Genomic DNA, 13,590 nt, shown 5'->3' with positions numbered 1-13,590 from the left:
GTGGACAGACACATCCTACAGGCAGGTCATTGTTACAGCAGTGGACACATCCTGCAGACAGGTCATTGCTACAGCAGCGGGCACATCCTACAGACTGGTCATTGTTACAGCAGTGGGCACATCCTACAGGCAGGTCATTGTTACAGCAGTGGACACATCCTGCAGACACGTCATTGCTACAGCAGCGGGCACATCCTACAGACCGGTCATTGTTACAGCAGTGGGCACATCCTACAGGCAGGTCATTGATACAGCAGTGGACAGAACATCCTACAAGCAGGTCATTGTTACAGCAGTGGACAGACACATCCTACAGACAGGTCATTGTCACAGCAGTGGACACATCCTACAGACCGGTCATTGTTACAACAGTGGACACATCCTACAGACCGGTCATTGTTACAACAGTGGACACATCCTACAGACAGGTCATTGTTACAGCAGTGGACAGACACATCCTACAAACAGGTCATGGTTACAGCAATGGATAGACACATCCTACAGGCAGGTCATGGTTATAGCAGTGGACAGAAACATCCTACAGACAGGTCATTGTTACAGCAGCAGTAAACACATCCTACAGGCTGGTCACTGTTACAGCAGTGGACCCATCCTACAGGCAGGTCATTGTTACAACAGTGGACACATCCTACAGGCAGGTCATGGTTACAGCAATGGACAGACACATCCTACAGACTGTTCATTGTTACAGCAGTGGACACATCCTACAGGCAGGACATTGTTACAACTATAGATTCGTGGCTGTGGAGATTGATGACTACTCTTCTCCCACAGGATCCAGCTACACCACTCTGGAGGACATATCCAAAGGACTCTACATCTTATAACAAATGATACTTGCTCATCTCTGTTCATTGTTGCTCTATTTATAATAGCTGGAAACTGGAAATAATAAAGGTGTCCATCAACTGATAAATGAATAAGAAAATATGGTACTTTTGCTCAATGGAATATTATTCAGCTTTTAAGAAAAATAAAATTATATGTGCTACATAAAAACATTTTAATTTGATATGCACATATAAGAGAAAACATGCAATCTGGGTCTGGACTACCTCACATAGGATAATTATTTCTAGTTCTACTCATTTACCTGCAAATTTCATAATTTTATCCTTATAATAAAGTTTTAATAATTTATGGAAAAGAAAGTTGATTTGAATATAGATTAGTGGTCACTAAAGGTTGGGTAGAGCAGAGCAGGGTGGTAAAAGGAAGTTTGTATTTGATTGATACATGCTATAAATGTGTAGGAAAATATCCTGCCAAACCATAGTAACACTATTAATGAATGGAATGTTAATCAAAAATAATATAGAAAAGAAAAATATGAACATACTTGCTGAGAATTGGATCATATATATATAAAATATCATACCCACATTAGATTAAACAATAAAGTTACGGACATTGGTGTGACAGCTGGTTTTATGTCAGCCTGATACATAAGAGTCATCTGAGAGGAAGCAGCCTCGACTGACAAAATGCTCCATAAGATCTGGCTTTCGGCAGGAAAGTCTGTAGGGTCGTTTTTCAGTTAATGATTGACGGAGGAGGGCCCAGCCCATTGTGGGTGAGGGCACCTCTGGGCTGGTGGTCCTGGGTTCTCTAAGACAGCGGGCTGAGCCAGCCGTGAGGAACAAGCCAGTGAGCAGCACTTGCCCATGGCTTCTGCATCAGCTCCTGCCTTCAGTTTCCTATCTTGACTGTCTTCAATGATGAACTGTAATATGCAAGTATAAGTAAAATAAACCCTTTTGTCCCCAAGCTGGTTTTGATTGTGGTATTTTAACACAGCAGTAAAAACCCTAAGACATTCAGCATGTTTTAAAAAAAAAAAATAGATCTTAACCCATTAACCCAAACTGGAGAGATAGCTCGGCAGTTAAACGTACCGCATGCTCTTCTCAAGGGCCCAGAATCAAATCCCAGCGTCCACATGGCGACTAACCACTGTACACACCTCCAGATTCAGGGGTGTCTTCTGGGCTTTGTAGGTACTACGAAAATATTATGCACAGACATGCACTCAAAAATATCTATATGCATAAAATTAAAAATAAATGAATCTTACTTTTAAAAAAGTATAAACTGTCACAAAGTGAAATCAACTTTGTGAGCCAAAATTATATAATTTTTAGTTGGACAGCACAGAGTCAAACAGAGAATGCAGAAGGCCGCAATGCGGAAGGAAAGTGTGGCTTCTGACATACTTTTCTAAGCTTGTATTATGTGTGTTCATATATATTCAAATGAGACTTCATTTCAAAGTATGTTCTGCGGTGTGGATCCTGGCCAAAATCCTTGAAAATCACCGACTCCGGTAATTTCATAAGAGATGGGGTTCTTAAACAGATTCATCTGAGACTGGTGAGAGAGCACCAAATTCAGAATAATTTGATGAGCACTTCCCTCTGTCTGTCGTCACCACCATCAGATCAGCACATCCCTCTGTCTGTCGTCACCACCATCAGATCCATGCACAGAGGACAGCACTGTACATTACCTTCCAGCTTAACTTTACATTGACTTTGTTTGCATTTTAAAACATGAGAGGTTTGTGGGCATGTGGGTGGGGCTACAGTGACAAGGGTTGTCGTGGACCCCCGAACTCCAACCGGCAGAGACAGGGAAAAACGACACACACGCCAAGGAAGGTTCCAAACAGATTTCTTCTTTATCTCTCACAAACAGCTTTCTCTAACCCTCTCCCAGCTCCAGCTAACTCCAACTGCTTTCTTCACTTTTAAGTTCATCTCTGTGCCAAGAACCTTATAGTCCCAATCCGGGAACTTTATAGTCTCAATCTGAGAACCTTATTAAATCATCCCTGCTCCGGGATCCTTCAAAATTCGTCCCTGCTCCAGGATCCTTAAAGGCCTTACTTTATTTTCACTTTTGCTTAGTGCCTGCTTCCTGGAGACCTTGCTCTAGCCTCTATGCTTCCCCAAGGTCTTTCCCCAAACTCCTGGGGTTGTAAGTCCTACTTACCATGGACTTACCCTGACGGCAAACCCTGACTGCTGAAAGTTCTGAACTCTTCGGTGGGGGAGTTGGGTCCCCATACGGGCCACCATTTGTCGCGTCTGCTCTCGACCACAGCAAGGAAGATGCCAACCACCAGTTCTTCTAACAGCAGTTTATTCAGGAACCTTGAACAATCTTCTTCATCTCCCTCTTCATCTCCCTCAAGCCCCAGGATACAAGCCCTTTTATACTCTTTTCCACTCCCATCGCAGCAGGCCACATCACCTCACCAGGCACGTGGCCTCAGCCAACCAGAAGAGCGGGAACATATCACCACCAAATATGGACCTGTTTACCACAAGCGCTATAACCAACAGGTGCCATCTTTTAAGGTGCAGCTTCGGGTAGCCCAGGGGAGGGGTCATGGCCTCCTACAAAGGGTGACATGGCTGAGTACTGTCATATCCAATGCAATTATGCTTTTCAAAAAAAGGATAATGATGGAGTGCCAGCTAAAATGGAAATCAAAATAAACACAATGTTGTAAATGTGTACTTGCATTTGAACTATACTTTTATTTAATTCCATATAGTGAACAAAAAGTTGGTCAACTCTTTGATGGAGCACATATAAAACAAGAATGTAGGCCACACATACAGTACAGTAGTCAGTCCCACGCAGGTTCACAGAGCGGATGCACGGAGCCTCAGAAGCTTTACCACTCAGCTTCACCAATGGCTTTGGCAAACACGTAGTCTCTCCCTCCAAAGCACATGACACCATCTTTCAAGTAGAATTTCCATCTGTTCTTGCTCCGGTGAATCTGGAGAGAGAAAGACACTCTAAGTCCGTAAGCCAAAGGATCACTTATGTTCTTTAAAACAGCAAATAGGATTCTGCTGGCACTATATGTAAGACCTTGTCAAGATAGTTTATTCATTATTTAACAAACATTTGAGTTCCCATAAGTCAAATACTAGCATCCATATACAATGAGAACCATCTCTCTGTGTCGAAGTGTCAGGGATTGGCTCCACAGCAACTGAGACTCAGGTGTGTGGAGTGTTCAGTTCCCTTATATAAATGGTTTAATGTGTTACATACAACCTACGTATATCCTCCTGAAAGATTTACATAGTGTCTAGGTATTTCATAACAGCCATTGCAATCTAACTGCTTTTAAGTAATGGTAATACAGAATTGTTGAAAAATAGTGACCAAAAATAAGTCTGCATGTGTTCAATAAACATGTAATTTTTCAAATGTTTTTGATCCACTTGGTTGAATCCACAGAGGAAATTGGAGATACAGAGAGATAGCTATAGACTTCAATGCATTATGAATGTAAAAACAATTCCTGCCTTTGAAGAGTTTATATTTTAATGGAGTGGGAGAACAAAACCTGATCATTATCTTTTTCTATCTATATAACATGTTAAAAAGAATAAGGTGATTTTGTAGAGAAATGGCTTTTTATACCAATAAAAATATTATCTTGTTTCCTTCACATATATAAAATTATGATTTTAAAACACCAAAGATATTAACATTCACTTCATGCATGCTAGGTTGCCAACGATCTGAATGTCACATGACAGGCAGTAGCAGGGATGTGGACATCCCAGACAGTGCTGGTAACAATGTCCCATGCACATCCCTCATCCTTTTATTTCTCTGCTCAGTGTCAGGCTGCACTCTGAATGCCTGCCTTCTGTTCCTCCCTCCGCAGCACAAATCAGGAAGCCCCACGTCAAAGGCCCACATCACCCATGATGGGTTCATGAGGAGTTCCACCAGCAAATGTCTCCTTGTATTTCCTTGTTACTTTAGGGCTTGCTGGCTGCCACAGTTTGATTCCTGTGTCACCAGCATTTGCTTTACCTGTCACACTGTTAATCACATCTGACTTACCCACCATCTTATCATATGTGGGTTTTCTTTTTATACTGTAAGAAATACTATGTTTGAATCAGACTGTTACCTCGTTAAGACAGAGATTATCATTTAGGGGTTGGGAGGCATAGCCTAATGGGAGCTAGGGGTCTGACCCAATGCCTTTGTGCAAAGCACTTGTCTAGCATGTGCTACAGCCTAGGTTCAATCCCCAGAACCACTGAGAAGGGGACAGGGGAAGATGATCACTTTCAAGTGTCACTATTCCACACAGCACAGTGAAAGACCCAAAATACACCCTCAAGACTTTACAGATTTGGGCTGTAAAGATGGCTCGGCAGATAAAGTGCTTGCTGTACAAATGAGGACCTGAATTTGAGATCCAGATTCACATTAAGAGAAGCTGAGCACGGTAGTGCACACTAGCAATCCCAGCACAGGGGACGGCAAGCACAGGCAGAATCATTGAGACCTGGTGGCCAGCCAGCCCACACACTTGCTTAGCTCCAGACCAATGAAAAAGCCCTGTCTATAAAATTAAGGTATACAGTTCCTAAGAACTAACGACAGAGGTTACCCTCTGACCTCCATGCACACTGACATGCACACTGATGCACACATGTGCACCCACACAAATGTGCACACAGTGGACACATATACAAAGAAGTCCTTTACATAATTAAACAGCTGTTCCATGAGTCACTTGACTGCAAACTAGAACTCACCATCATATTTCTCACTATTGTATATACCTTCCAGTATAAGTTCAATTAATAAACTCACAGTCCAAAATGCAAGCACAGTACCTTATCATACTGACAGACAATTACATTGTCTGTATCAAACAGGTCCGGCACATCCTGCTCACTGACATCATCTCCAGAATTTAGGGGATCCTAAAGATGAAAGATGATTACATTATGGGATTTCATGATGCTTCAAGTTTTTGTAAAGATAGAAAGACATAGAAGTAAAGGGACCTGAAGAGACAGAATAGTAGATCTGTTTTAAAGTTAAATAACCTAGCTTTGAATTCCAGGTTTACCACTTGATAATTACATGGTTGTTCTTGGGCAAATTCCCCAATTCCCTGTCTTTCAGTTTTCTCATCTCTGAAGGGACAAATGCAACAAGACCACAGGGTACTGGACTGGTAAAGATGGTAACTTAGATAAAATGTTAGTTACCACAGGCAGATGTGTGAAGGCAGCCTCAAGTGCACATCAACAGCCCTCACAAATGTAATTACCACATTCTACCCAAATGTTGTCACATTTATTAGAAAAAGGACAAAGACCCTATCTCCCAAGCCTTCTACTATGACTACTTAAAACGCAACAAACATAAATCTAATTCCTAACCACTTAATACCCATTTAAATGGCAGTTTAAAGTTGAAATGTTAAGGGCCCTGCATACAAATAACTCTACGTACAAATAAAAGACGAGAGATGAGGTTAATCTTAATTAGAAATGTATTTGGCTATGCAGTACATGGAAGCACAAATCCTATTAGGTAATAATCTGAGACCTGGATCCGCGGAGCAGCTGCCTCACCTCTTCTAGTGCATCTATTGGATGGTCCTCGTTGTCGCTGCTGTTTGCAGTTGAATCTTCATTTGATATGCTGTCCACTTCTTCTTCAAGCACCTTGAGGTCGCCTGCATCAATGATGCCTGGGAACTCATTCTCACCTGCATCCCTTATACTTCCCATCTCTTCAGTAGAAGAGTTATCGCCGGCTCCATCTATTTGAATTATTTCATTAAGATCATCATCGGTCACCTGAATGTTCAGATCCCTCTCAGAAGTACAGTTCTGCAAACAGAAGAGGCATGGTCAAGTTCTTCAAGTTAAACGAGGCATGAAAACACTGAATCTGGATTTTTAAATGACTGGCAAAAACCACGCAATCGATCATTTATACTCATCTCTGCCTTCCGAGATCAGTCTCTTAGTGTGAAATTCTGCAATATCTTTAGAATTTCTAACAAAAATGATTGTTTGGTTTTGAGTTAAGTAAACCTACTACCAGACACCAGCACCAAGTGAGCTCACTGCCTTCACACAGTGTTTGCCAGCTTTTATAGATAGGCCCTGAGACAGCATGTACCTGCTGAATCTTAACTATCATGCTTGGTTACAATGGCAACTGAACGATGTGGAAAGGACGGTAGCGTGCTCAAGAAAAGAAGGTACTATACAGTCAAAGGAGCCAGTACAGAGCTGCTTTGTTATTTCACTTAATCTGAGGTGCCTACTGTAGGACTGTTCATAAAGACAAAAGTAAAACAAAGACCACCAAGGCACAGGAAGAAGAGGGGGGTGGGAGTGTGGTGCCTTAGTTAGGGTTCCCTGTTGCTGTGAAGAGACACTTTGAACACAGCAACTGTTATAAAAGAAAACATTTCATTGGAGCTAGCTTACAGTTCAGAGGTTTAGTCTGTTATTACCATGGTGGGAAGCATGGTAGACATGATGCTAGAGAGGTAGCTGAGAGCTCTACATCTAGAGCATCAGGCAGCAGGAAGAGATTAAATCACTGGGCCTGACTTGAAGATCTGAGACCTCAAAGCCCACCCCCAGTGGCACACTTCCTCCAACAACGCCACACCTCGTCTAACAAGGTCATACCTTCTAATAGTGTCACTCCCTAATGCCCTATGGGAGCCATTTTTATTCAAACCACGGGTATCATCTAATGTTTCTCCTTTAGGTGACAGAAACCTTCGGGAAATGGGCAGTGATGACAGACATACCCTGTCTACACAGCGTAACTATTGCTTTTATTATTGGTTCTCTCAAACAGAGCTTACAAGCATCTGGTAAATATTTTATGTACTTTCTAATTTAAATCTAATTGCAACACACGGAGATAAGACACTATGGTTTACAAGACCACAGGGGCAGCAGGAGTGAGATGGAATTAAAGCCCAAATTTGATTACAGAGGCTTCCCCTCAAGTGCAGCCTATGCCTTCCATTCGTCTGTCAAAGGTAGACTAGAGCTACCCAGAGCTTCGAGTCTGTCATGGGTGGGTGAGGGCTCCCAGAGCTTCGAGCTTCTTAACTAGAAGAGCTACTTTAGGAAACCATAAATACCACAGAATTTATGCAGAATTCTCATCCTTTTTGACAAAATCAGGCCCTTAAACTAATGAAAATGTATACACATAAATAAGGAATTTGCATTATAGGTGTGGTTTAAGAGGTATTTTAAAACCTGTATTAGTATGGAGGAAATTAAGCTAAATGACAGATGAATGCATCCAGTCGAGGCCTCTAGGTGTGTAATATGTTTACAAGGGACACATGTGCAATATGAACAGAGTTCCAAATGCAAAGTGATTTTTCAAAACTCATTTCTTTTGTGGAGATGATTAACATATACCTTCACTTTTTCTCATGATAAAGTGATTTTATGTGGATTTAATAATTTATTTTAATAACTAAAAATAAATGAAAATAACCTTAAAACGAATGGAAGCCCAAACCTCACATCTCAGCACTCTGGAGGCTAAGGCAGGCAGATCTGGTGAGCTCAGGGCCACTGTCTCAAACATGAGACCTTGGTAATGAACTCCAGATGTTACACAGTAGCATGTGGACATATTGACTCTTTGCAAAGCACATGGACAGGGGGACACACATTATCTAACAGTAGGCCACTTCAGCTCTCAGGGTACACGTTAAGGGCTCAAAAAGGATAGCCTTCACATAACTACTTAAGACGTTTTGGGAATCTTCAAGGTCACCGAAACAGGGAAGACTTCTAACGGGGCCTAAGACACTTTATTAAGATTTGAACAAATACACTTTCTCTGTACTCCTGTGTTTGAGATGCACAGGCAACACAACTTTACATCTTAATGCATCAATTTATGGTAGGACTTTAACACAGATCAGTTATATGGTAGGACTTTAACACAGATCAGTTATAAGTGTCTAAGGAGAGGGTTGGTGAGATGCTCGGTGGAAAAGGGGACCGGCTGCCAAGCCTGACAACCTGAGTTTGATGCTGGGACCCACATGGTGGAAGGACAGAACCTACACCTGTAAGTTATCCTCTGACTCCACACACAGACTGAGACACATACCCACTCACACCACACATAGACACAAAATAATTTAAATGTAAAAATATCTAAGTAAGAAGAGCTGGGCGGTGGTGGCGCATGCCTTTAATCCCAGCACTTGGGAGGCAGAGGCAGGCGGATTTCTGAGTTCGAGGCCAGTCTGGTCTACAGAGTGACTTCCAGGACAGCCAGGGCTTCACAGAGAAACCCTGTCTCAAAAAAAAAAAATAAAAAATAAAAAAACCACAGAGAGACAACCTGTACCATACAAACACTAATCAAAGTAAACTGAAATGATGGTTTTTATGTCAGAACACAGAATGTTACAAAAGATACATAAGAATATTAGCTAACAACACAAGGGTCAGTTTGAGAAGAAAACAACAGTCCTACATTTCTGTGCACACTACAGCGCTGGGCTGCCTGCACCTGTGTGTGTTATGCACTACAGCGTTGGGCTACCTACAAACGAAAACCAAAATAACTCAAGGAAGTAAAAGTAGGTAAATTCACAATTGCAAGTCCTCCCAGCAAGCAACAGAAACATTTTCGATAGTTAACAGGCACAATACAGAAGACCTTGACCAACACATGTAGTCTATATGACCTAATTGGCATATGTAGAATACTCTATCCAAAACCAGCCAAGTGGTTTTTTATCAAGGCCACATAAGGGATAGAGAAAGGCCCAGCACTGACTCCCGCACCTGTGTCAGGTGGCTCACAGCTGCCTGTGACTCTGCCCCAGGGGATCCCACACCTGCACATGCACACATGCACACACAGATGTGATTATAAATAATGAAAACAAAGCCTCTTTTCAAAAACTTCACATGAAATTTACATAAAGATAATTTATATTCTGGCTTAAAATAATCCTTTCAAATACAGAACATAAAATGTGTGTTCTCTGACAATAAAAAACTAAAATTAGACATTATAAATGAAAAATGGAAATGAATTTTAGATACTTAAAAATTAAACTAATTATGAATCTCCATGAGTAAAATAATTGCAAAAAATAATAAAACAACTTCTAATGAATGCAAATAAAAATAAGTCAAAACTTACACACCTAAAACAGTGCCTGTTAGCTTTCCTTCTAGGCTCTCCCTCACAGTTCCCTGGCAACAGCCAGGTATGCCTGACTCAAGATAAAGGGGATTGCTTACCCCTCTCAACTCTCCTCCCTATGTCTGCTGTGTGGCTGGTGCCTCAGGGGGGAAGGGATGTCTCCGCATGGGCCAGCAGAGGCACCCCCTTCCACCTCACCAGACCTCGCTCTACCAAACATATCCTTGTTCTTTCTTTCCTTTTTTATAAAAATAAAACATTGCTGCAGAGACAGGGATCTCCTACATGGATTTTTCGGCCATCAAATCAATTGGTAAGCTCCCCTCCCCCTCAACTTGTCAGTGTAAATGTTCCCTGGTCCTTAAGGAGGGTTGTTGAGCTCGAAGCCACCCTGTGGTGCCCTTGAGGACAGAGACATTTAGTCTTTATGACTAGTCTTCTCACTGAACCTTCCTTCTAAGACCTCTGCCCCTGGGTGACCCCTTCCCTCTCATTCTCTGGGAAGCTGTTCTCTCACACCGCTGAAAAACTCCTGGGCTGGGGCCTAAGTAAAACATTCTCCTGCTGTTGCTCAGGGCACTGGCCCAGAGCGTAGCCCCAGTTCACAGCTGACAACCTGGTGATCTGGTCTGGCTGCCTGCTGCCTTTGCTACCACAGTGGTCCTCCAGGCACAGGAACAGACAAACTGCTAGCTCCTCCTACTCTCACACAAAGGAAAAGGTCTTCGCCACCTCCCCTCGTCCCTACTAGGACACCTCTCTGTCTAATTCACAGGCTAAACTTGGTCCCTATACCCACCAACCAATAACTACATAGCCGCTTATATGCGCTTTTACAACTCACCAGCAATCCAGCCCAACCCACCCCCTCATTCTCTAGCCACTTGCTCTCACTCCCAGGTTCCAGAGCCAATTCTGCCACTGGGTGTTCCCACCTGCCCTCTATAGTCTTGCTCCAAGTAACTGCTGCCTGACTATGATTCTCAGCTCTCCACATTCTCCCTCACTCTCGTGCTCCCTGCTTGGTACTCTGCTCTGCCAAGCCATTCAACTCCACCATCTAGCACTCCAGCAAGCTAAGTTGCTAGGAGACAGAGAAAACACTGATTCAGGCACTGCTCTTTGTCCCCACCACCAGCGCCTTGCTGATACTCTGCCAAGCTGAGCTTCGCACCCCTCATCTGGATGTTTGTCTTTGCTATGGCTGTTGTTCCATTCTAAGGTATAACACATGACTTTCCTATAGGCAGAGCTGCAGGTTCAGCACCATCTTAGCTAAGGGCAGTCTCACGTGGCTGGGTGCTGCTTCTGTGCCATCTTAACTAAGGACCATCCACCATCTTTGTTATGGGTAGTCCCCAGGTAGATGCCTTTAGGAGTAGCCACTTAACAATTAAGAAAGGTTTTTGTTCTATCCTGCCTTGGTAAATAATGATTTCTAAACAGTAAAAAGTTAAAGATTACTGCCTTAAATATACATTTAGTCTTGGTTTTGCTACTGCCATTAAAGTTACAATGTGCTTTCTTTACTTGCTAGGACATCTAGAACAAGTAATTAAACGAATACAGTTTGTCTAACACACATATGCTTAATAGACTAGCTCTCAATCTTGTCAAAAAATCTGCTAAATGTAATGTTAAATGTTTATGCTTATGACAGACAGTGACTCCCAAAACCTAACAGTGGGCCCCACCCCCACCCCCAAAGGTCTCCAAGAAAATATGGGCACAGCGACAAGATTCTACCTGGATTGTGGTATGATAGCCACTGAGAAACACTGTTCCACTGCCTTGGTGCTGCCTGAGCTTGGCCTACACTATGGACAAATAGAGGACACCCTGAGAGTTAAATGTTCGGTATTGGCTAAGTCAAGGTGGGTCACTTCCCATTGCTCTAAAGTCCCTACTCCACGGGGAAGGCTCCTCATTTTCTGGGCCTGAGGGTCAGACTGCCCAAAGTTGTGATGGAGACCACAGGGGTCTGGGAACTGTTTTGGTAGTAGACTTCAGACCAACCTTGTCATTTTAATTAATACATGACACCTAGATTATAATTGATTCTTCCTAGATTTCTGACTACATTGACAGCTAAACTAAACAAAGCTTGACAGCTAGGAAACAGACCTAGCTCCTTACCCCAAGGTAATCCACCTCCTTACTAGTTCATTAGTCAATTTGTTAACTAGCTAAGACTGCCAGATTTCTTATCAGAGGTACACAGGTTTGTCTTGCTCACAGACTTCACAATAAAGGATATACGAGTTCAGATGTAAGCTTTTACAGATGTAACCTTCTGTTACCTCCTTACCTAAACTCAGTTTCCAGTCACTTCATGCTTCATATTTCCTCTCCTTGCTATTCCATTGTCCTAATATTAACCAATAGGGTTCTTAAAAATTAGCCTAACCCTAATAAAACATTCCACTACACAATCCAACTTTTAAAATCGTAAGTTGAAAATGTAAGTTTCCTTTGGTTGCCTTTTAACTATAGACTTAAGGTATTTCTCATGCTAAAATATCTGATCAGCTATCATATCCACAAGGAACCCACAGATACTCCAAGCTACTCTCACAGACACAGGTGCTTCTACTGGACCTGCTCCTCCCTATCTATCCACAGATGGTTCCACAGACCCTGGACAGCAAGGAAACAGCCAACTCTCCTGAGACTGGACCAACATCCCCATCCCCGTCCCCATCGTCTTAGGTTTCCCAGAGACACAAGGGCCCAAAGTCAGCAGGAAGCAGCAAAGGTCATGGGGTCATGGCTTCCTGGTTCATCACCTCTTTCTAGTTTTTCCTTTTCTAATTAAACCACAACAGAATAATGTTAGCATTCCTTCTAGGCTCCACCCCACAGTTACATGGCAACAGCCAGGTATGCCTGACTCACTATAAAAGGGGAGGGACTGCTTGCCTCCTCCTTATATGCTTATCCTCTTACTCTTTCTTCTTCTCTGTCCCTTCTCTCCCATCTCTATGTGTTCATGGCCAGCCTCTCCTCCTCCTCCTCCTCCTCCTCCTCCACCTCCTTCTTCTCCTCCTTCTCCTCCTCCTCCTCCTCCTCCTCCTCCTTCTTCTTCTTCTTCTTCTCTCTCTCTCTCTCTCTCTCTCTCTCTCTCTATATATATATATATATATATATATATATATATATATCCCTTCTTCAGCGCCCCTTCCCATGCAACTCTATTCTATACTATATTCAGAGGCATTCCCTTCTACCTCACCATACCTCACTCTACCAAACATATCCTGGTTCATTCTTTCCTTTTTATAAAATACAACAGTGCCTAAAAAAAAAGAGAAAAGAAAAGAAAAGAAAAGAAAAGAAAAGAAAAGAAAGAAAACATATAGCACTCAATAATTATAAAAGTCTTAAATTGGTGGAGTGATAATTCAACTTAAGAAACTAGAGCAAAAAGCTAAATTAAGCCCAAAGCAAAGAGAAGGAAACAATAAAAAAGAGAAAAAGCTGGGCGTGGTGGCGCACACCTTTAATCCCAGCACTTGGGAGGCAGAGGCAGGCGGATTTCTGAGTTCAAGGCCAGCCTGGTCT

The 13,590-nt window shown here is 42.4% G+C and overlaps 1 protein-coding gene across 2 annotated transcripts in view; it reads right to left on the bottom strand.

The window, feature by feature from the left end:
• Positions 1-3,546: 3,546 nt before the first annotated feature.
• Gtf2a1l (general transcription factor IIA subunit 1 like) overlaps positions 3,547-13,590 on the bottom strand; it is a 45,430-nt gene continuing 35,386 nt past the window's right edge. Inside the window, exons 7-9 of one of the 2 annotated variants that reach the window (XM_021217809.1) lie at positions 6,438-6,698; positions 5,688-5,777; positions 3,547-3,811 (exon numbers count right to left, since the gene is read on the bottom strand). In XM_021217809.1, the coding sequence (XP_021073468.1) occupies positions 3,704-3,811; positions 5,688-5,777; positions 6,438-6,698 (459 nt within the window). In that variant the 3' untranslated portion in view covers positions 3,547-3,703. The remainder of the gene's footprint in view (positions 3,812-5,687; positions 5,778-6,437; positions 6,699-13,590) is intronic. The other variant, XM_021217811.1, reaches the window with a different exon arrangement.

This window comes from Mus pahari, chromosome 18 (genome assembly GCF_900095145.1).
Source record: "Mus pahari chromosome 18, PAHARI_EIJ_v1.1, whole genome shotgun sequence".
Lineage (NCBI taxonomy): Eukaryota > Metazoa > Chordata > Mammalia > Rodentia > Muridae > Mus > Mus pahari.
The sequence above is the reverse complement of the archived record's forward strand: the minus strand, read 5'-3'. Positions and strand labels throughout refer to the sequence as shown.